General features: G+C 40.7%; 1 protein-coding gene and 1 non-coding gene across 3 annotated transcripts in view; both read right to left on the bottom strand.

Moving 5' to 3' along the window:
• Positions 1-498: 498 nt before the first annotated feature.
• The window catches only part of COP1 (COP1 E3 ubiquitin ligase), a 110621-nt gene continuing 86511 nt past the window's right edge, over positions 499-24608 (bottom strand). For both annotated transcript variants that reach the window (XM_035121329.2, XM_035121331.2), the window contains exons 17-20: positions 20161-20285; positions 19254-19414; positions 3529-3573; positions 499-1579 (exon numbers count right to left, since the gene is read on the bottom strand). In XM_035121329.2, the coding sequence (XP_034977220.1) occupies positions 1562-1579; positions 3529-3573; positions 19254-19414; positions 20161-20285 (349 nt within the window). In that variant the 3' untranslated portion in view covers positions 499-1561. The remainder of the gene's footprint in view (positions 1580-3528; positions 3574-19253; positions 19415-20160; positions 20286-24608) is intronic.
• On the bottom strand, positions 8946-9082 carry LOC118089611 (small Cajal body-specific RNA 3). Its single transcript, XR_004693164.2, has one exon. It is a non-coding gene; the product is annotated as a small Cajal body-specific RNA 3 (non-coding RNA).

Raw genomic sequence — 24608 nt, 5'->3', positions numbered from 1 at the left:
GAGATTTCAGTACAGGATGCTGTCCACATGTTGACTTGCTCTTTTCACTAAAACTACAATCCAGCTCAAGAAACTGGAAATAAAATTGGTAATCAGAATAAATCATGTGTTTTAGTCAATTTGTCTACCAATTAATTTTCCATTTCTTAAGCAAGAAGCATGTTTTTCCTTTTTCAGGGAATACACACATGGCATTGTGTGATTCATTCCATCCAATGTGAGAGAAAAGGTGAACGCCTCTTTTCATGTTTGCCATCTGCAGGATTTTTCATATATAAATGCTTACATGAAAAAGATTGTTCGAAAAAATCTGCTAACCAATTAACTGGAATCACCCTTTAAAGGTTTCTTCTGATTAAGCGGACTAATTAATTAATTCAACAATAAAAAATAGTAGCCCTATTTTTCAGGGGCGTGAAGTCTTCCAAAATGCCAACCCCACCATCTTCCCCAAACAAACAAGCCTTCATTTTTTTGGCTGACAAATTAACAATATGGAACATTTGAAATCACAGTTTATTTCCCCATTCTCTTCACTTGTACAATTAAGTGTATGCATGGTTATTAAAAAATAAGGCTACCATAGCCTGTCCCCAAAATATATTACAACATTCAAAATGCTTGGCTTCTACAAGTGACATAAATGGGGGATGGGGTGCTTAGTGGCAGGGAGGGGTTGAACAAAGTGGACCGTATGTGGACAGGCTTTGTGGCCTTTCACCTCCAGTTACAGAATTTCAATATAATTCAGATCAGAAGGGACAGAAAGTCATTACTGACAGTTTGGTAGCCTGTCAAGGAGATAATGGCGTCAAATCTGCTCCCAAACAACACATGCCCACATCACTGATGGCACCCTGTCTTAGCTGGCAGTCCAGAGAAGTGGCCATGCAGCAGGCGGACTTGGAGACTGAGCTGCTTGCGTGGCCTTAGAAGTGGTCCCCTCACATCAGGATAGAGGAATTAATGTTTGTTAAACAGACTGCTCTGGAAAAGTAAACTCATTTCAAAAACAAAAGCCACTAAATCAAATTTTACTTGATGGCCTCAAATTAGAAAGACATGTCAGGATAACAGACGTTTCCCTGCTTCGTGGGAATGGGGAGTGGGGGAGAAGAGAAAAAAGGACAGATGTGGTGATCCAGAAGGTGGCTCCAAAGCACAGCCCTTGAAAATATCCTGGTACGAGGACAAACCTGTCACCATGTCTATCATCAGAGGGCCATCTGCTTCTATGTGTGGCTCAATGAACTTTGACTATTCATTTTCCAGCATCCACTATTATTTAAAAGAATCCACTTCTCCCTCCCCCATCATAAAAATTAGACAAGCAATAGAACCAGCAGCAGCAAAGTCTGTGGAGTTAATGTTGGTGGTACTGAATTCCCAGGTGCTTCCCAGATTCCCACAGTGTCCTAAGAGTGTCCCGTACATGAAAACAAACCCCCCAAAATGTGATCACTCTGGGAAGGAAGAGCAGGTTAGCTTCGGTTTTGTGCCCCACTGAGAATCCCCGATGAAAGCAGGATCAAGTATTCAAAGCCTTGAGAGAGAACATCTTTCATACTAGCTCCAGTACCTGGTTAAACGAAAAGTAGAAAACAATTAAGCAGACACCATTTTATTTCCTTATTCACAAACAACCTTCTAGCTTAGGGCCAAATTTGAGGTGGTGCAGGCAACCATATTTGTTGCTTACATGGCTGCATGCATTAAGTGGGAGGCAGGAAGAAAATCAATTTTTATTAACAAGACACAGATAAAATGGATGAACAGAGGTAGACCCCCATACCACATGATTATTCACCCAAACTTCTCGTTCCCCTAGCCTAGCTCCCGATACTACAAGTGAGCTAAGCTAGAAGAAAAAGAGCCTGAAGCAATGAAGTGAGGTCTGTTGGGTCATTTCCTTGTTTCATGAAAAGATTACACATGAATTCCCATCCTGTTTTATTGAGGAATAGAAAAGAGACAAAGGTGGCTCCTTGTCTAATGTGGCCCTTGGAAGTGGTCTGGTCCAGGGGTCTCCAAGCTTTCCTTGCTTTGGCCCGGTGTCTCCAGAGACGATTGCGCAGCGGGCCGTAGGGCGGGGGAGCGCGCGCCTGTACACGCGTGCACACGCTATTTCTGGCACTTCTGGGTTGGAGGAGCCCCAGAAATAGCTTGTGCACGGGCCTCCTCCAACCCAGATGTGCACCGGAAATAGCGCTTGCAACGCGTGCACAAACGCTATTTCTGATGCACATCTGGGTTGGAGGAGGCCCGTGCGCATGCGCACAAGCTATTTCTGGTGCTCCTCTTACCCGGAAGTGGGGCACTGCGCCGGTAAGAGCGGGTGTCAGCGGGTGTCACTGCAGGCAGGATAAACAAGTCCCTTGGGCCTTATCCGGCCCCCAGGCCGTAGGTTGGTGACCCCTGGTCTGGTCCCTTTCATTCTCATGTCATTTAGTACTGCAATACATGAAGGTATTGCATAAGGAACCTTTGGCACAAGGTAGAAAGTATTTCTATGTACAAAATGCACATAGGGTAGAATGTTACAATCTCAGTCTTTCAAAGCTTCCCTTTAAAGAATGTTAGAAATGACAGGTGGTAAGCTCACAACCAGTTCTCCCACCAATATCTGTACTGACTTCAGGCTTAATATAATTACTACAAACCAGTGAGTTGAAGCTGGATAACCATCTCCCAGTACAGATTTGCACAGCAAATTTGTGACGGCCTTGTGGACTATAAAGGGAGAAACTCAAAGAAGAATCATTTAAATGGTGTTTGGAGCACTTAAGGCAACCCCATTCAAGGTTGTTTTCAAGCTCTGAGCTTCTTTTCCAAAGCTACTTTAGGGATTTGTAGCTGGCCAGAAGACAGACAGATTATCAGCAGGGAAATAACCTAGCTTTTAGCTCAATTTCCTTTTAGTGTTATAATTTACCTAGCTATCCAGCTCAGTTATTCAAATTATCTAGATGCACTGTAACAGAGATGGAGTCAGCTTCTGAATTTTTGTTTCCAATTTAAATGAAAGCGGAAAGACAAGAGATCGAACAGGTCCAGAAAGGGCACAAGAGTGCTCACCGAGGCAATGGGATGCCAAGGTTCAAAGTGCTGCTGAATGGGACCGTCATTTTCTCAGATGGACTGGGAGTATCTAGCACATTTCCAGAACTGTAAGCTCCAGAGTTCTTGGCTGTGTTGGTGCAGCATTCTTCATGTGCAACTTGCACAGAGACCATCAAAAAAAAGTCTCACATGAAATGGGACAGTCTTCTCATGTTTCATTGCCTTCCAGAGAGGCCCCAAAAGGCCTTCTGGACACTGTTACACTCCACCCCTTTTTCTTATTTGGGCATATTTGATCTCCAAGCTCACTCTATTCCCACACACCCCATCTTACAGCAGATGCAAATAAATCACTTCACATTATAAACACTTGGAGTAAGGAGCAACTCTAGGAATGGGCTTTTCCAGTTTTCAGTTACCTTGTGGCTACCAATGTTCTTTAAAATTGAGTGGCATAGACTAACTTACCTTAATTGTACCCTGACTGTTAGCAGCAATCAGCACATTGGACTCCTGCAAAACAAGAAAAATCATCAGGGTTATACTGCAGGCACTAGGAAGGGGGTGTGGCTGCTTGTATACTTAAATCACTTTTGATTCTGCAATTCCAACTTTAAGGAGAAGTTGATATCTGACTTATCTTTTAAAAACACTGCACCTGAAGAAGTTAGGAAACCATTTAGAGAAAAGCACAGTGTGTTTCAAAGTAACATACAAATATGAAATTACATCCAGATCTCTTTGCGTGGGAGCTAAACAAGAAACACTAAGTTTACTTTGTTTTTTAGCCACCAGTACAAAAGGTCTCAGGTGCCTTGTCTAAGCTCACCAATTGCCAAACATAAAGAGATGCTTTCAAAATGTATTGCAACAGAATGCAAAACAGCATAGAGAATGCATGCAAATAAAATGGTGCTATGACTTCTAATATACCAATTGGCTTCCGCTGGAGGGCCATGTCTTCACCTTCCTATTATATTCTAGCCTAGGCATATCATGAATTTAATTTGTAGTTAGGCGCAAGATCTTTTGTCACATCAAACATTACAAATTTCCCTCTCCTTTCTACTTATGCCTGGCATGCTCTTTTTGAACGTATTTGTCACTTTCCCCCCTCTTTCTTTAGAAATGGCTCAAAACATGTCTGCTTTTCCTTCTAAAGCTTATCTTTTGTAAAACATCCCTGGCTAATCGCATTAAAGCAATTCTTGTACACACAAACAACCAGATGAGTGGCTATGAACTGATGTTAGGAGCTTCAAGAAATAGTGAACTGACTGATGTATATTCCTTTAATCCAAGCTTCTAACAAAGCTATGTTGGACCAGTTTGAATACGTGTGTGTGTGTGTGTGTGTGTGGTGTGTATAAGTGTAATAACTCAGTCCACAAGGATGACTCTTTTCAGACATTCCTTCTTGGTCTATGACCTAAAAAAATAAATAAATCACAACTTTGTAAATTTTCCAAATTGTAGGATCAGTGTTGTCCACAGGAGTAAGAGGGATATCACAACTTCTGTTTTTTGAATCAGATATTGATTTAGAGGACATTTTAATGTTCCATGTCCAAACACATTAACTTAGAATGTGATATGATGGTTTAATAATATTCAGTTTTTCAAATTTCTAGCATTTATATCTCTCCTGTAGATTGCCAATGTGCCTTATAAACTGTAAAATATTATAGAATAGTAAAGTTATGGGAAAATATTAAAAAAGTAGCCAATTAAAAAAGCAGTACCCTGAAAGCCCAGCTGTGATAAAAGTTTCACTGCTTGTCTAAAAACAAACAATAACAGGGCCACCCATACTTAGGGTTGCCATATTTTGAAGAGCAAAAAAGAGGACACATTTGCCGACTTCTACTTTTAGCTATGGATCGCTATGGTGACTCTGGAAAAGGAGGACATCTAACCCCCTCTTTTTAGCAGGATAAGGGAAGGGGCTATCCCTCTACCCTCCGCGATGTGATAACTTCATTTCGGTTCATGTTTTCCTCCTCTACAAATTTGCTTTCTAGGCTGTAGAAACCACACCTCAGTCATGTAAATAATATTCTTGTAATGGTTATCCAGACTATTTGTGAATATTAGCCTTTTCCCTTCTCTCATAATAAACAATATTCTCTTGATGGGAGCTTTAGTTCTTTGGGGGGGGGAACCAACATATAGTAGTACCTCTGGTTAAGAACTTAATTCGTTCCAAAGGTTCGTTCTTAACCTGAAACTGTTCTTAACCTGAAGAACCACTTTCGCTAATGGGGCCTCCTGCTGCCGCCACACCGTCGGAGCACGATTTCTGTTCTCATCCGGAAGCAAAGTTCTTAACCTGAGGTACTATTTCTGGGTTAGCGGAGTTTGTAACCTGAAGCATTTGTAACCCGAGGTACCACTGTACTGTCCTCTCTCAACTTCTTTCTGAAATTCTCAAATGTATTGTTGCTTCTTAAAAACTCTAATTCTCTTTTTGACCCCTTTTAGAGCCATACAAAGTGTTGTGTAGGGGATTAGTGAATAAGATCCCCACTTTAAAAATGTTCAAAAGGGGTCATTGATCAATTCTTGCCATGTAATTATCTTAATCTGAATTATCCTCACCCTGAAGATGCCTTCTGCCTTCTGGGTTAAGTTTAAAAAGTTGGAGATGCTATTCCTGAATTTCCTGAGTCATGTCTAGTTTGGTTCTCCTGTCTCATGCATGCAGCAATGAATACAAAACAAAAGCAGGGTGCCCTTGACCCAAGAACACTTTTCAGCATGTCTGAAAGCATCACATTTCAAAAGCATGAAATGACTCATATTTGAGATTATATTACTGTTTTCATTAGCTATCAAGTTCTTTAGTTTTTCTTACCTGCTGACATCATTTTTAGAATCTCAAAAAGACCTGTACAACCGATCCTGAGTTTTCCAAATGAAGTATTCAATTTGTTACCAAGCCCTGAGCAGAAACTCGCAGTTGTTCCCACATCTCTTTTTATTCCCCTGAATATTGCATCTACCCATGTGTTAAAATGCAACCTTTCATTCTAGCTGCCAAGCCTTGCTGATTTTTTTTTAAAAAAGAAAAACCAGCTACTGTTTTGTGCAAGTTATAAAACAGTACTGAAAGCATTCAAATTTTCTCTATAAATAGGCAGCATTTCAACATTCATACTCATGCCCCTGAGTAAATTTCCCCAGTGGGAATGCAGCCATAGACTGCTCTCAGTTAAAGAGCAAAACATTAGCAAAACAAGAGCCTTATCTATAATATAATGCCTATCAACATTGGAACCTGCTGACAGGCAAAAAAAATTGTTGCAAGTTCAGAACACAGAACAAAATGGTAGAAACACCATATATTCATGCAGAACAATTGTTTTAAGCTTTTAAAAATCTTCTTAAAAGCATTCATTCACTCATTGTACAATGAGTGACATTCTACATTCACTCACTCTCTCAAGAAAAATAAGAAAAGGATTTTTATTATGTACAACAAGGACTAAAATCCCTAATGGAGTTGGCAGTAATATCACATAGCCTATCACTAAAGGAGAAACCATTATGTTCCACAGAAGTGATGTTACCATGCTGTGGGGAGTGATTAGAGGACTTTCTTTGTTGCAATGCATGCTGTTTGAGCATAAGTGAATAATTGAAGGTATCAACCTATAGTACAATAATTCTCTTTTAGATGAGTTGCAGAAGAGAAATGAAATAAAGACACTTCTTCTTTAAGGAGATGCAATGGTTGAGATAGTTATCAAGCGGAAATTCTAAGCCTGATGGCCATAGGATTTCAAGACCAGTCTTTTCAATTCAAGGTAATGGAGAGTAAGGGTAACTCTATTTATGAAAATGCACAATTAAAATAATTGTGGGAAATGCCTAGTGTTTCAGTTAGTGAATCAGATGAAGGGATAATCTCCATATATTTCCTCTGAAAAACTCTTGCGAGCCCCACCACTGTTATATTTCACCTTGGGGTAAATCAGATGGTCACAATCCCCCCGTCTGCTGATCTGTGGCACCCAAATATTCCTTAACTACCTGATGGAGGCCCCTCTACATGGCTGAAATTCACAAGATGGCTTTTGGATTTTCTGATGAAACACACTGTAATAATTTGAAGCATTGTTTTTACTGATTGGATAGTTAATTAGATGTGCACATATAACTGATTTATTGACATGATGAGACTGAAATTTAATAATGTGAAGTATTAATGCCAAGGTTAACTCAATTGAGAACTTGCACCATCATCCTCATTACTGGATGGAACATCAATTGGAATGAAGGCAACCAAGCTAAAGAGGAATTAGAGGAGACAGTAAAGGGCACACATTGTGACACCATCTGCCTTCTTCCCACACACCTGGCGACACTAACCCAAATGGTACCAGGGCAGACTGGAACGTAGTTAAAATAAACATCAATTCCCAATGGTGGCAGCTAACATGTCAAAAAATGCACAGACAAGGAGGCACGTCTTTGACTGGTACCATAACACTGAAAGCATTGGTATCAGATATGCTTTTTTCTCCCAATGCATTCCTATGGGATTTGACTTACAAATGTTTCCGACTTACGAATATGCGTTCGGAACGCATTAAATCCGTAAGTAGAGGTACCACTGTACCTCTTGATACATCCTTTGTTTTATCCACTTTGTTCTGTTAAATAAAACTTTCTCTTTGTTCAACTTCTGCCTGAGTCTCCAAGTATCTAAGATTTCCCTCACACAAAATCCAAAAGATAACCCATGCTGGTTATTATAGAGTGTTATATGTAGTTGGGATCTGCCGCAATTGGTATACAGCGGGGGCATCCGCTACCATATGCCATGAGATTAAATACCCCCTCCCATTCATTAGGCAAGGATGTTTCATGATTAGAAGGGGAAATGACACTTTCCCCACTATCCAGCCCATAGATAGGAAACATTGTGGTTCTGGGCTAGAACCAACCCCAAACCTGAGTCCTCTAATGTTGTATAGCTCCCTCCTTCAGGAATGCTCTTCCCAAAGGTCATGGTTGGCACTCATTCTCTGTTTTAGGTGCCAGGCAAAAACATTTTACCCAGGCAGTCAGTCATTAATTGGGAGGGTAACTAGCTATGTATATGGCCTCTTTTGTACACTGCCTTTTTAATTGGATGGATACTTTGGATGCGCACTTTAGGTCAGGGGCGTAGCAAGGGAGGGGCATTGGGGGCACTCCGTCCCGGGCAGCACGCAATCCCAAGGGCGCCATGGCGGCTGCCCCACCCGCGCTGGGCGCCCCGCCCCCAGAACGCACACCCCGCCCCACGAGCGACGCACCTCGCCCCCAAAACGCACACACACCCCCGCGGGCAGCGCACCCTGCCCCAGAATGTGTGCCAGCCCCGCCCCCGCCTGTGCTCTGCCCCCGGTGGCAGAACATGAAGCTACTCCACTGCTTTAGGTCTTCTGTATTGCTGTTTTTTACACTGGGTTTTAATGTTTCATGCCATTTAGATTTGCATTCTGTAAGTTGCTCAGAGCTACTTTGGTCTAGGTACTGATGACAGGCTATAATATTTTGTTGCAAGTTACATTTGTTATAATTTAATACAGTAGAAACTTCAAGGAACCAAGTAAAGTGGATGCTCAGAGTTAGAAAATCTGGGGATTTAGTTTAAAGTTTTCTGACTATTCCAGACTATTAGCTGAAATACTATAAGCATTCTGTAGAAAGAAATAGAAAAGTCATGCCACTATGATGATGACAGTTTAAAAAGCTAAAACCAGCCATACTTAGCCCTTCGCATTAGAAGAGCAACGTCTGCATGGTTCTATTCTGCTGTCCTCAATGCCAACTCATCACTGCAGACCAGGCTGTAACAATGCCTTTAGCAACAGGGATTGTGCAGAGATTTTAAATATACATAAAAGGCAACAATCTGAATCAGTTGGCTCTGCAAAACCAGGCAGAATCCTTCGTTTTACTCAAGGAAGGCTGAAAGTGTAGACAAAAGACATTTTGTTTGCCCATGTTGGAGGTGTATTCAGCTTCCAATTTTACAAAGAGCCATTATTAAGAGACCCTTTATTACATCCCCCTTTGCATCGCAAGCTCCTGGCTGCATTACATCTTAAATTAAACACATGTTAATGCATAGAAAGAAAGAAACGAAAGGAAAATTAATTAAAATGGCAGGTTTAATCCAGGTCAGAATAATTGTTAGCTCATGCAGAAATTTTATTTTTAAAGAACACACAGAGTGCAGGTCATTTAAGGGCTTTTGCAATTAAGTTAATTTAGGGAAAGCTTGTTTAATGCAGCTTTGTTGTTCCTGAGTAACTTCTAACGGAACACTAACTTGAAACGGTCCACCACACAGAATCCAAGCTGGATTCAAGAGAAATGTTATTCCTGGTTACAACAAAATGTTGTAGTGTAGGGTCTGCCTCCTCTACAGGATACTCCATTTCTCCTCTTTCGTGTTTTCCATTCCCTAGCCTTAAGGGTCAGTCAGCATTCTGTGCCCACTGAGCATGCTCAGTCTGCACTGGGCTGTTTTGGGACCCTTCCACTTTAGAAATCTTTCTCCTAATATTTTTTGTACTTTTGCAAACCTTGAGGTTCTCCAAGTCTGCTGACATCTCCTTGTGTGTGGATGCTGCCACTTTGATTACACAAGGACCAGCACTTGGAGAACTGGGTTTGCTAATATAATTAGAAATACAGATTCCTACTGTTAGGGAGGAAAGCAGAATTTCATGAACAGTTCTATGACCTCATCTCAGGGGAGTCATAAAGCTTCAATTATGAACCTACCTTATAATTTTGATTTATTGCTTGATCTACACTCAGCATCAACAGAACTGGTAGCAGCTTATTACTATTTCTTAACAATGCCATGGGTAATGGATTAAATAATAATAAAAAATTCCTTCCAGTAGCACCTTAGAGACCAACTAAGTTTGTCATTGGTATGAGCTTTCGTGTGCATGCACACTTCTTCAGATATAATACCAAAGCCGTAATAGTACAGGAGGAGGAGGAGGAAGGGGACTTCAAGGATACTATACAACAGCAGGGAGAGATTTGAGGATTGTTACAAGAGTTCTGTAAGAACTAAGAACTCTCTGTCACACCGCTAATGGCTTCAAAGCCAGCAGTGAGGATCAGAAACATGACCTGATATTGCTAGAATTCTAAGAGAAGTTTTGGAACCTACCGTAAGTTTAAAAAAACCTGTGTTTTGAACACTGCTTGCTCGATATTATAAGATACATGAATTAACTCCATGTATTTTAGATGGAGCCCAATACACACACACACACACACACACACACACACACACACACACACACACACATGATGAAGATTATGTTTATTTATATCCCGCCTTTCTACCTGTCTGGGGCCTTGCATCAATTAAACCATGATATCTGACACCAGCACTTTCATCTAACAGAATTTTTCCAAAGGCTATAGGCATTGTAATTATTTCTTTTTCTTCCAGTTACTTCCCTAATTCCTTTATCTTGCTAACTGTGCCTCGACAGGTTGCATTGCAGTGGCAATATTGTAAAACATAACACTGATTCTTTCCCCAACCCCTCAATATCAACAGATAAACAGGAAAGCATGCCTACTCATGGGACAGCTCAGTAGGACACACACCATATGGAGAAGCTCATGGAAGCTTTTAGAGATGTCACTTCTCAACACTGCCAAGTAAAAATAGCTTGACAACATGAGACACTGAATGAGGTTGCCTCATGATTTTCAGTAATGAAAATAAGAAACATAACTCTTTTCAGTGTTCTGGGATGAGTGCATCTTCATACCAAATTTGCAGGACAAGGCGAATAAAGCGTCCTATGGGAATTAAAGAAACTTACCAGAAAGCAGCATGTCCTCTCACCAATAGCCTTGGACAAGCAAGTCTAGATCTGTTGGGGGTTTTTTTTGGTGGATTTCGGGACTATGCGAACCACCCCTCTTCAATAGAATAATTAACTGCTTCCAAGAGCCATCCATATAGACTTTAAGCAACCAAGGTGGGCAAGCATCAAGCATACAGCAGGTTGGTCTCACATCTCCTTACCCACAAGCTCCAACTCAACAAAAGCTTTTCTCCCTTCAGATCATCAGCATCCTGTCCTGTACACACCTCCAGGATGGATTGGTGTGTGTATCTGACTAATGGACTGGGCCAATTATAATCTAAGGCATTTACAACAGACCTTTAAAGCATATACCCATCTGCAAAGAATCCTGGGGACTGTAATTATAGCTTATTGAGGGTACTAAGAACTCTAGGTCTGTCAGGGGTAAATTACAGTTCCCAGAATTCTTTGGTGGGTGGGTGTATGCTTTGAATTTTCTTTAATTGTTATCACAGGGAGGCCATGAAATCTTAAGCCACACCTGACAAGGAAGACGTGGCCTCGATGCTAAGGTCTCCCAAAACAATGGTGGCATTAATGCCACCTCTGAGACTTCCTTGTAGACCATAAGCTGGATAGCCTCATAACTTGAGTAATTGCTCTAACCTTTTCTGAAAATCAAATTCTCTTTGCATTTTTCAAGGATTTATTTGACCCCATTAAAATTCTGGTTATACTGCATGCTTCATTGTACCTAGTGCATTCCACTTGTCATAATTCAAGCTCTTCCTCTTTGCTTTTAGTAGCTTTCCCAATATACCATGGAATCCTACACCATTATGACCTTTTCATCCAATATCCATGGCATTTTAGATGCTCTTCTTACAACTGGGCCCATCCGCAGGAGCGTGATTGGTCATCCCAAGTGAGTGAGGCTCATCTGACAGCAACAAGAAACTGAGGCATCAGTATCATCAGTCTAAAGATTCAGCAGGAGCCTTCTGCTTTAACCTTTAAATGACTGTGAACACTCCCCTGTGCCACCAAGCTTATGAGGTCAATTAAGAAAATGTCTTTCTCTGTTTTGTTTTATGCTGATTCTATATATGCATTAATTAATTACTTTGTAAATCACTTGGAGGCTTTTGGGGGCGGGAGCAGCAAAGATGTTTAATAAAAAGTTATACTATTTCTGTTTTCACAGAATCATAGTATTGTAGAGTTGGAGGGATCACGAGGATCATCGAATCCAATCCTTTACAGTGCAGGAATCTTTCACCCAACATGTGGCTTGAACTGACAACACTGAGATGAAGTGTCTCATGCTTTGCTGACTGAGCTATTATTCCTGTTTGTTCCATCATTCTTGTTTGTTGATTTTAAAAATTTACATGGTTTTATTTTATAATTATATTGTTATGAACAATATTTATAAATATTTCTCATAAATAAACTTTGAATCCTCTGTGCTTACAACTTCCGCAATAGAGCCGGGACATGGTCTTAAAGGTCTGGGCTGAAAGTTTTCTACATTTCCCAGCTTTGGAGTGAATGTTTTCTATGTTTCCATTTTTGTGGGTAACATTTAATAATACTGTTTATTTGAACTTAATACCGACCTGCTGCTTTCAAAGAGAGATCCACAAAAGGAACCTCCTGCACAAGTCCACAAGTCCAATCAATGGAAGAAGCAGAACTGCAATATTTAGTTACATTGCATATATGTACGTACGTACATACATCCCACACAAATCATACAATGGCATAGAACTCATAGCACACACAGAAAGATATGTTTATTTTGATATTGTTGTATCAAATTGTATTTCTGGCATGGTTAGTTTTATTCATACCTTTGTAATATCGACTTAAAGTTTATTTTTTATTTTTTCATAAGTAAGAAGAGCGTAGAAACTCTATATGAATTCATTTCAAGAAAGTTTATACATAAGACATGCCTGATCAATTGTGCCCTGTGACTAATAATTTTCCCTGCTTGACCAAAGCCAATTCAGGAACCCCATGCTAATTAATACTAGTTAAACTCTTCCACTTGCCTTTGGATAAAAGGCATTTTACATCTTGCATACTTTCTAAATTTTTCACTCTCTGCACCCTTTCAGGGTTATTAATTAACAGGACAATATACTAATAAGATAAAGTAAGTGATTTCCATGGCAGCAGGAGAATGTATTTTACTATCCAGAAGGTGAGTGTGACGCTGGGAGCTGGTTGGCGCTACAATTTGGGTCAAAACAGATCTGAGGCACATGCGATTGGCATGGATTATCAATCTGAATTAGAGAAAAACAATTTTAACACTAAAGTCTATCAATTGCAATCTGTGTTCAACTAGTGTTTTAATCCAGGTAATTACTATTATAATGATGATACAATTGCTGTTAAGTGGAACACAATGTTCTTGAATCTAGTTTATAAATATATGTCTCAGAAGGTGTGTGTGTGTGTGTGTGTGTGTGTGTGTGTGTGTGTGTGTGTGTAGTTACAGCTGTAGATGTAAGCGCATATGTGTACCTACATTTGCATATTATTTTCTGAATTGGATGCGGGAAGAAAATCACCTCTCCAGAAATCTCACATTTTAAATTGCTATAAAAACTGAGTGTACTTGCCCTAGATTATAATATATATTTGTAAACGCCAGAAAGATACTGTATACACTATATCCCACTGGAAAATAATATGTAAGAAGTCAGGTCACATGCCTTGTTTTCAGAGCTACTAATGTTAAAAGGGGGGTAATTAACAATTGGCAGACTTGGAAGAGGCAAACCCTAGCAAGGGGAGACTACAACTAAGATCAATGCCAACATATATCAACCACAATTTGCTTTTAACTTTGGGTCCTAAAGTATAGAAGTCAGATATTTAAATGAATTTGTAAATTGTGGAGAGGTGGGTGAAAGAGTGGGGAAAATACACTACAATCCAATCACAATCTCATATTCGTACTTAAGGAATAGGAACTATTACATCTATGATGACCAAAATAACCATGTGGCATACTTAAAACATATTTTGTGACAAAGGCAACAAATCTGAAAAAGCTGGTTCGACCGCACAAAAAGAAATAGCATGGTTTCACATATCACAAGTGCTGGCAGTTATGCCATTCTGAAAGAACTGCTGTTGGGCTTTGTCTTCCCCAACTCTGCAAAACAATAAAAAACCCAACTATTGCCTATCTATTTCACCACATGCAGTCTTGGTTGACTCTGCTTTTCAGCCTCCAAATATTTCAAGCCCATTCTCAAATTTAAGAAACAACTTAAATCTCATTCCCCTCTGCCTGACTAGAAAATATTGAAAGTATAATAGTAAGAAAACAAATCATAACAGGAGTGAAAATCAGGACCCAAGCTCTTAGGAAAGCTGTTTTCTAGTAATTTTCAAAAAGTGAATGGATGGAACATAAAGCAATATGGTACTGCACAGGGTAATAAAGGCACCATTATTTTCTCTGAGATAATTTAAAACAAAAACAAATCATAAACTTTGTGGCTGTTCTTCTGCCAATCTCACAAAGTTAAAAGACAATTAAGATGTGGTTGGCTTTGTAATTAAGACTATGCAGAAGTGTGCTGAAGAGTTATTCTGCAAACTTGACTTCTGAACTCAAGAGAAACATATGGCTGCTAATTGCAATAATACCACACAGACTGAGGAATGGTGGCATGGGACCTTTTCCTAGATCTCCTTTATGTTAGTGAGAAACAATTTCCTGGACAAGAATCTCTAGAGAGCCCTACCTGTGGTAAGAAGGTAGCAAGTGGGAATTGTGATGAGCCTGCTAAAAAAAGATTCAAACGAATTCTAAATCCTGCACTCTGCATAATCACATTATCTAAAGGGCCTTGCAGAAGGACTGAAGTGTCAAAACACTGAAATTTGATTCGGCAACTGTGCCACTAATAATAACACCATGACAGGCTCATGTTGATCTCAAGAGTGGGACTCCTGAGGTGGTAATAATGAGTAAAGAGTTGCTACAGTCAGCTGGGCACCTTTTCCAATTATTCACATAGGAAACAGCATCCACTGTGGGGATCTAGAAGGTGATAGGAGCCGTACTCTTAATAAGTATTATATGCAAATACACACTGGCACAATTTGCAATTCTTTTAAGAAACTGTGACATTAAAATTACTTGGCACAAAACATCACTCTTTTTCAGTAGCATGCACTTGCTTGTAAATGTTACATTAACGGCTGAGATTCTTGTCTAATTCAAAACAGGCTAAGCAAGTCTCTTCTGCTGTTTAGGGACAAAAATGAGCGGTAAAGGCAGTCCAAGTGCATATTGGCACGACTGCAAAACAGAAAACTTTTCACTGAAAGCAGACTGCACAGAAGAAATAAAATGCAGTGACTGGGTACCACATGCTCCCCACTAAAATCAAAGGCTCCCAAGAGCAGTTAACTTTAGCTGGATAATATAATTAATATAAATGTACCAAACCCAATTATAATGGCCACAAACATTGATGACATAGTTCTGATTGTCTCAAACATTTTACACAAATTGTACAGAAATTATAAGAATTTTTCTAACTAATAAAATGTTAAAGGTCAGATGACATTTCACATATTTAATAAAGTAAGGAGTTAACTATCTACTGTATGGTCTAGTGCTACATGCCTTGAAGACATTCAAGTCATCCCCAATTGAAAGGATGAAGAGGTCAGAATAGTTACAAGCCTCTTGCCTTCTCTGGCATTTTGAGGCCAGTTGCATCAATGAGAGGGATGATTCTACCATTTCCCTGTGGCTGAATTCTTTCTAAAGTGATTATCCTGGGTAAGATGCGGATTCAGTGTGTTAGAAGTCAACACTTGGGAGGTGACTAAATCTATTTCCCCAAAATTTACAGTAAGTGATCTTGGAACTATCTAAAAAATGTATTTTAGAATATCCTTTGCCGTGCCACAAAGCAACATGCACTTATGATAAATAGCACAGTATGTCAATTAGGGATGGATGAATCAGTCTCCACCTTTGTTGGTTCCATGCACCTTTTCACATTAATCTGAAATCCCCCTCCCCCAAATTCACAAAATTTACATATATTTATATACACACTTAAACATAGCTTCATCTCATACATTTCCAGTGTTTTGACTGAGACGAGAACTGCACTGAACATTTGGGAAGTGTGAAAACTGATGGATAACTAAGTTCATATCTGCACATTGGTCTGAGAAATGCGACCAGGTCAGTTCATATCAATCATCCCCAATGCCAACTTTCCAACAACAATGAAAGCAACATAGGAAATTGAATTCTGAATCTATTTCGAGCAACAGGTGCTACGGTAGGGAATGGCACTTTAGTTCCAGTTTCCTGATCTACTTGGATATTCTCACAATGCTGCACAAAGACTACACAATTAATAGTTCTTGATGAAGGCAAACCGATAATTCTGGCCCCATCAGCAGAAAGCTAGATTTACGAGCTCTTCACAATCCTCTTATATTACTACTGGTACTATTTCCTGGCTTCTCTCTGAAAAAGATTCTAGGTTTTTTCCATGGCTGATTTGCATTCCATTTTCTCCCAACATCCAGAAGCCTCTGGCTTTTCTACATGGCATTTCTACTTAGCAAGTCCTTCCCAAGCCAACCTACTTACACAGCGAAATGAACACACACAAACAGGCATGAAAAGAAATGGCTTCATTATAACAATACTGGTAGATTGAGACCATGCCTAATCTACATAATCAAACTGTGTATGTGTCCACAAGCAATAGCTTTTTTGCTTTCCTCTAAGTAAGTGCTATGACTAGCTTCCAACACTGTATCTGAGAAAGTGTCTAATACTGGGGTGGGAGAGCTGAGAACAAGGCCAATATATTAAACATCTGGCAACCAATGTGCCACTTTGGTTTTAGATAGTACATGGGTAAAGGTAAAGTTACCCCTGACCATTAGGTCCAGGCGCAGACAACTCTGGGGTTGCACGCTCATCTCGCTCTATAGGCTGAGGGAGCCAGCGTTTGTCCGCAGACAGCTTCCAGGTCATGTGGCCAACATGACTAAGCCGCTTCTGGCGAACCAGAGCCGCGCACGGAAACACTGTTTACCTTCCTGCCGGAGCGGTACCTATTTATCTACTTGCACTCTGACGTGCTTTTGAACTGCTATGTGGGCAGGAGCTGGGACCAAACAACGTGAGCTTACCCCGTTGCGGGGATTCGAACCGCCGACTTTCTGATTGGCAAGCCCTAGGGCCTAGGCTCTGTGGTTTAGACCACAGTGCCACCCGTGTCCCTTAGTCTAAAAAACCTGGGACAAAATTTTCATGGCCCTCTAGCAGCTATGGTGGCTCTTGTACCAGAAGTAATGTATTTATTGTTAACTCTGGAAGTGTATACTTCATTCTGAACAAGCTAAGCCACCTAGAGCAAAATATACATCAGTATTTTGCTGCCGTTATTCTTTGTTTACTTTTGCTTGCTGGTTGCTCTCAACTCACCAGTTCAATATAAGTGACCTTCCAAATAAGATATGAAGAGTTGTGAATGACCTCTCCTTATTTCCTGTTAAGTGCCAACTATTGTTTGTTGTGATATCTAAATCTTCAAACGGATCCTTTATCAAGAATCAGAAGCCAAATATAAATAATGATTGTGATTCTGGTTTGTAAAGAAAGTCCTAAACACACTTTGCAAATTTGGACACTGCAACAAACAATGCTATTTATGTATGGAAAACGTTTATATAAACTTCCTTCATTGAAATTGGTACCAGGACAGTTTACACAATTAAAATAAAACAACAGAACAGAACAAAACCACAAGATAGCAGTTAAAACAGAACTGATAAAAATTCTCAGCTCTGACCAGGAAAGAATGGAGAGAAGGACCTTGGGTGATGACCAGAGAGTTACTATTAACCTGGAAGGTGAAAGAAAGCTACACTGTAACACCCCCCCCCCCCCCGGGTTACAAGCCAATGGAGCATTCCAAGTTCTCCAAACAATGGTTGGGAGCATTGCCTCAACTGAGCCACTAATTTGAAACCTCTAATTGTGAGCCGGATTTTCTGCCAGATTATGTGAAATGCAGTCTTAAGTCAGCATTTCAAGGAGAAGGAACATCATCCTTTTGCTCGGTGGCAATTAAAAGCATTATAAAAATAGGAATGCTATGGCCTAGTGCAGGGGTCAGCAAACTTTTTCAGCAGGGGGCCGGTCCACTGCCCCTCAGACCTTATGGGGGGCCAGATAAATAACGCAGAGATGCATTTTAAATAAAAGCACACATACTACTCATGTAAAAACACGCTAATTCCTGGACCATCCGTGGGCCGGATCCAGCCCCCAGGCCTTAGCTCGCCTAACCATGGCCTAGTGGCATGACACATGTATCCAAATGTGTCACAAAGTGTTGCTAGTGCAACATGCAGAAGAGGAAGGTGGTTGCTATAATTCGAGGCCAAGACAGAGTAGAAATAACAGAACAGTCTTTCCTGAACCAAAGAAAGATACTCAGGGTTTCCTTGTTTTCCTATAACCTGAAATAATGTATGCTGGTTGTCTAGGGAAAACAGAAATACAAAAAAAGCCTAACAGTGAGCCAGGAAAATGGGAAGAAAGCAAAGAAAAGCAAAACGATACAATGAACACCATTGACCAAAACAATATTCTTAAAACTGAGCATGAGGCAAAGCTTGCACTCTCACCAAGCTCTAATTATCCACATGCTCCACAGAAGAGGATGTGTTTTGCATTATAAAAGTCCCAAGGATTGCACCCAGGTCCTTTAATTAAGAGAATACCAGACAGGAGGTCCGGAAAAACCTCTGCCACTGGCAATCAAAGCAAACATTACCTAGGCCAGTCATCCCCAAACTGCGGCCATCCAGATGTTTTGGCCTATAACTCCCATGATCCCTAGCTAACGGGACCAGTGGTCAGGGATGATGGGAATTGTAGTCCAAAACATCTGGAGGGCCGAAGTTTGGGGATGCCTGACCTAGGCTCTAAGGCAGCTTAATATTTGCTTGTACAACCAACTTCCACAGGATCCACATTGTGGATGACTAATACAGCCTCCATAAAAATGCAGTGAATTTTGCAGCACCAGTAGTTTAGCGGCCTAAGGCAGCCCTGGTGAATGCAGTAGCCTCCGGGTGAGGCTACCACAGGACAGGGACACAGCTCATGTTGTTGCAGTAACCCAAATTTTTGTTGCTTCCTTACCCAAAAGGGAATATTTCACCATCTATGACACATATTTACCTTTTTACCCACTGGACCCAGATAAATGACCTGCTAAACCCACACTAAGATACAACAAGAAGGGAAAATGAGCAAAAAATGTTTACCCCGTCTGGCAGTGCCCTCCAACACACAGCACTGACAAATTCATTTGTATCATCCTCCTTACGGTCTTTGTCCAGGACGCTTTTGACAGTGTCAAATTTGAAGGTTAGCAGTGTCTTTGAGAGACCCTTGTAGTACAAGTAGAGGGAATTATTCTCACTTCCTGCAATCAAAAGCAAAAATAAAGAAAGAGGAGGCAGATTGGCAATGTGCAAGGATTCCTAAATATTTGTTTCAGATAGCTTTTTATGGGGTATGTAAGTGTGGGTTGGAGGCTAACTGTTACAGCTAAAGCAGAGAACTCCAAGTAAGATCACTGCATTGCATAACATTACCTACAACTCGTTGTAGCCAACGCTTGCCAGGCACATAAAATTCAGGTAGTGTAGAAAACAGTGCAAGGCAGTGGTTCTGAAGGCTAGTAAGAGTTTTTAACTGTATTGTGGAAACAAAAGAACTATTTCCAAGATGTCCTATTATCACTCTACCATGCAGTGGTGGGACTTCATATAAAGTCTTTTGTGCTCTGCTCCAGGCACCAAGACTTCAAGAAGAAGGGTAACAAACTGAAAAGGATTCAGAAGTAAGCTACAAAGGTGATAAAAGGTCTGGAAGGGACATCCTGTGAGATAAGACTGAAGGATTTGGCTTATTATTCAGCTACAGGAAAGGGTGGCAAGGGGCAGCTATGTCGACAGCTTTAAAGTATTTTAAAGAATCTCAGAAGAGGGGAGAGATAATCACTCACCATATTCCCCAGTGCTTTAAAAGTTTTCAGTTTTTATAACTGGGGTGTAAGTCACAATGTGCTGTGGCAAATCAGATGCTTTAATTTCACTGTGCGACACAAGCATGAGCTTTGCAGGCAGTACATGTTGGTCCCCTTTGCTGAACAGTTGTTTCACTTACCGCAGGCAATATAGTCTCCATTGGATGCCAAACCCACAAAATTTTTCTCATTGATGTGACCCTTAAAGGAACGCAGACAGTGTGGCTTTCCTACATTCCACAGCTTTAGCTGACTGTCCGTTGACCTGAAAAAAAGACGTATGAATCACTCATAAGTCATTAGTTTGCACTGAATGTCAAAGTGCTAGGAAGGCCCTCCGAAGAAGACATGGACATTTGTCAGGGCAGGCAAAACCACTGCACACGTGGGTATCCGTGTGTAGCTTGAGCAGTCAAGAAAGCAGATTCCCCAACATGATCTCTCAATAGAATTAAACAAGGAAGACACATTCACCAGAACTGGCCTAGCACCAGGGTACACAAAGTGCTCTCTCTGCTAACCAGCCTAAATCAGATTTTTTAAAATGTAAGTTGGATTTTGGTCTATTTTAAACTTCAGTTACATTTAATAACTTTAAAACTAATGTGTCTTAAAATGAAGAAGTCTATGTGTACACTCCTTGAAAACTGCAACTACACTACGGTAAAACCAAGGTTTTTTACTTTTTTTGCTGCAAAAACTCAAAATGAGGAACATACCAAACTTGTTGTCAGTACAGTGGTACCTCGACTTACGAACGACTCGACAACTGATTTTTTTGACTTACAGATGGGGGTAATGGCCGCGCGATTACGAATGTCTCGACATCCAGGGGAAAAACACGGCGGTTTTAGATAGGGATTTTTCGACTTAACGAATTTTTAGATAGGGTTGCTTCGACTTACGAATGTTTCCATTTTCAATGCATTCCTATGGGAAATCGCGTTTCCAATGGCGTTTTTCAACTTACAAATTTTTCAACTTACAAAGGTGCCTTCGGAATGGATTAAATTCGTAAGTCGAGGCACCACTGTAATTATCAATAAAACATCTCATAATATACTGTGTACTATTGTGACAAATTCTGAAAATGTTTGCTATTTCAATCAACTATGGACATAGTTGTCCCAGGTGGGACCCAGGTGGCGCTGTGGGTTAAATCACTGAGCCTAGGGCTTGCTGATCAGAAGGTCGGCGGTTCGAATCCCTGTGATAGGGTGAGCTCCCGTTGCTTGGTCCCAGCTCCTGCCAACCTAGCAGTTCAAAAGCACGTCAAAGTGCAAGTAGATAAATAGGAACCGCTACAGCGGGAAGGTAAACAGCGTTTCCGTGTGCTGCTCTGGTTTGCCAGAAGTGGCTTAGTCATGCTGGCCACATGACCTGGAAGCTATACGCCGGCTCCCTTGGCCAATAATGCGAGATGAGCGCGCAACCCCAGAGTCGGTCACGACTGGACCTAATGGTCAGGGGTCCCTTTACCTTTTTATGGACATATGCTCTTGCTTCTGGAAAGAGAAGGGAAGAGGCAGACAGGTCTGCAGGGTTTCACTGCACTCAGATAGGTTTGTGTAGTATGTGGTATGTACTTAAAATGTGTGTAAGCTATAGCTTCATCAAAATACGGATTTCAGAGCATAGAAACTTAAAAAGCTACAAATACAATATGAAACATAGCAATATAGTACAATTTAGAGGAATAAAACTATTTAAGTAGCTAAAAATACCATAATTGTAAATGCCTGGATCAAGAAAAAGGTTTTAATCTGGTGCCAGAAAGGCTACTGTTAGCACCAGTGAGGGCCTCCTTTGATGATCTTAATACCCAGGCAGGTTGATACAGAAGGAGACAACAGTTTTAGATATTTGGACCAGAAAGCCATTTAGACCAAGGGTGCCCCTTCAAATGTTGTTGCAATGTAACTCCTCTCCACTGGCCATGATGGCTGAGGATGATGGGACTTGGGAGTCCAATAATATCTGCCAGTCACCCCTTTCGACAACCCAGTCACATGGACGTCATATAAATAATAAATTATTATTACTGGTTAACCTTCATTTAAAGCTTTATAGGCTCAGTTGTGAAAGTGGAGAGGCTCTGGAACTGCACCACGGCAGGTCTGTGTAGGCTGGAGATGGGAACACTATAGAACCAAAAAGTGGGCAATGGGTAGAGACGCTAGTGAACATTGGAATTGTTCACACTCCCCATAATATCACAAACCTATCTGAGAAATGCAAGTATGGCAGGAGACCTTGCGGTGTGAAAATGGAAGTCTGGGGACCTGAACAAATTGTGGCTGCAGACTGCCACAGAAGAGGCTGGCACACTTTTTGCTTTCCTGTTGTTGTTGTTGTTGATGATGATGATGATGTTATTTCCTTTGAGGGGAAGGGAAATCTTTTAATTATTTTAATTGTGAAAATTCAGCAAACAGACATGGAGAAAAAAGTACAAAATGAAAGAAACCACTTGCCTTGGAGATGCACAGACTCCTCCCCAAAGCGTACCCCCCCAACTATTCACAATGCACAGGATGCAATAAAGCAGCGCCAGAACTGACGAACCCTGGTAAATGTTAAAAGTAAAGGGACCCCTGACCGTTTAAGTCCAGTCGTGGACAACTCTGGGGTTGCGGCGCTCATCTCGCTTTACTGTGGCCTGGAGGTCATGGGGCAGATTTAATTGATGTGATCTATAAAACAGCTTACGTTAGAAAAAGCAAATATTTTCTTACAGGTTTTTTTTAATTGCAGTTAACCACTGATAAAGCTCTTCCACTGACTGCAATGTTACAATACAGCACACTGTGTTGGGAGGGAAGTGGGAGAGAATAGATCCCAACATCTCTGCCCAGCTATTGCTTCATCTGAATTGGACAGCTCTGTCAATATAACCCAGGGCTATGGAACAAGCATTTTCAAATGTCTGTCTCTCAAGTAGGACAGGCCTCTTTTGTCCTTTCAAGGTCCCACACATGACGTTGCCATCTGATTACAAGGGCAAAATGCTCTGTGGTTTTGATACTGCCCATGGTTTAACCATTCAGTTTAATATAAGTTTGACAAGCAATGCTTCTATTTCAGTTGCCAAACCTCTGTAACTTCAGTACAGAAATTATTTAAAGTATGAGCAAATGTACTTCAGTTAATCTCAGATGGGGGAAAAAATAGATCTCTTATGTCATTTGAATGGTAGGAGAGTTCAAGTTGGCTAAGGAAGATAGATCTTTTTATATTTTTGAATATTTTGGTCCAATATTTTCATTTTGGTCCAACTGTGGGTGGATTAAACTCTGAGGACACTTTTGAGAAACATACCATAATGTAATCCCCAGGGACAGTGTGGAAAGGGACACCTCTAATATGGCTGGAAAAGAAGGAGTGGGCTCTGTGTTCCCGTTCATCAAGGAAATTTGAACCATAACTCCCACTTGACCTACCCCAAATTGATGTATTGATGTATGTACCGTATGTGATTAAGAAGTCCTAGAGTAGCTAATGCTTTGAGTAAAGGTAAACTGGTTACTGGCCAATTTAAATTGTCTCTCATAGTTCTGGTACCTATATCTGCCTCTGGAGTAGCTCCAGCTCCTAAATGTTGTGTTCTCCTCATGGGACTTTATGATTCAGGATTTGGGACGATGACCTGCTGTGCCAAAGAGTAGGGTCCCCTCTTCACTAGCTCTCTTAGCATGGTATTCCAGACCTCCTGTTACAGGGGAGTTCAGTTCAACTATAACTCTGTACATGACCCGAGACTGTGGGATTTGCCTTTGCTCTGAGTCTCTGACAGGAGAGGATCATTAAGGTGGGCAGAGGAAGCCCTAGAACGTATGTCAGATGCAGGAGGTTGCACCAATTAACCCCATAATCCAGGATCACATCTAATACAAGCAACATCTTTGTTTAATTCAGTAATGTTTCCCTCACTGAGAATAAAATGAATATCAGGCATAAAGCAATAACACATCCTAATTAAGTATCCCCCCCCATCCTTAGAAGTCTGTCAGCCTCCTTTCAGCAGGGTGAGGGCACATTGCTAACAGCATCATGGAAAAGCACTCCTGTTGAGATAGGACAAGCGCCTACTACCTGCACTTTCTGGGGGGGAAATGAAGACATTTTTGTTCCAAAAAGGTTACCCAGCTGGAGGAAAAGGACTCTGCCATGGGTGCGCATTTTGCATTGCATTTTTAAAATCTCCAGATTTAAAATGCCCCAGATTAAATGCCCAATGTTTGTTGTTCTAATAAGAGATTTGCTAGCCAAGGTGAAGACCACTGCTAGTCTGAAATAAAGGAGATTTTGGGGACTCTTAACCCTAAATTTATTCCAGATATCAAGCAGGTTCTCTCTCTATTACTGGTTCTCCCTCTCTGATTAGATGAAATGACACTCCATAAGCAGCAAAATGGCAGCTGTATGTTACCACCAGGGGAAATTCCTGCAGCTCTTGCAACATTTGCCAGTAAGAAGAATCATGCTTTGGAGCACAACATTAGGTATTAAATACAGCTGGGTGATATCTGGTTTTCAACATGGCAATATATCACCAGCTAAACATCATGATAAATCAATAGATCATGAT

Source organism: Zootoca vivipara, chromosome 7 (assembly GCF_963506605.1).
Source record: "Zootoca vivipara chromosome 7, rZooViv1.1, whole genome shotgun sequence".
NCBI classification, from domain to species: Eukaryota; Metazoa; Chordata; class Lepidosauria; order Squamata; family Lacertidae; genus Zootoca; species Zootoca vivipara.
The sequence above is the reverse complement of the archived record's forward strand: the minus strand, read 5'-3'. Positions and strand labels throughout refer to the sequence as shown.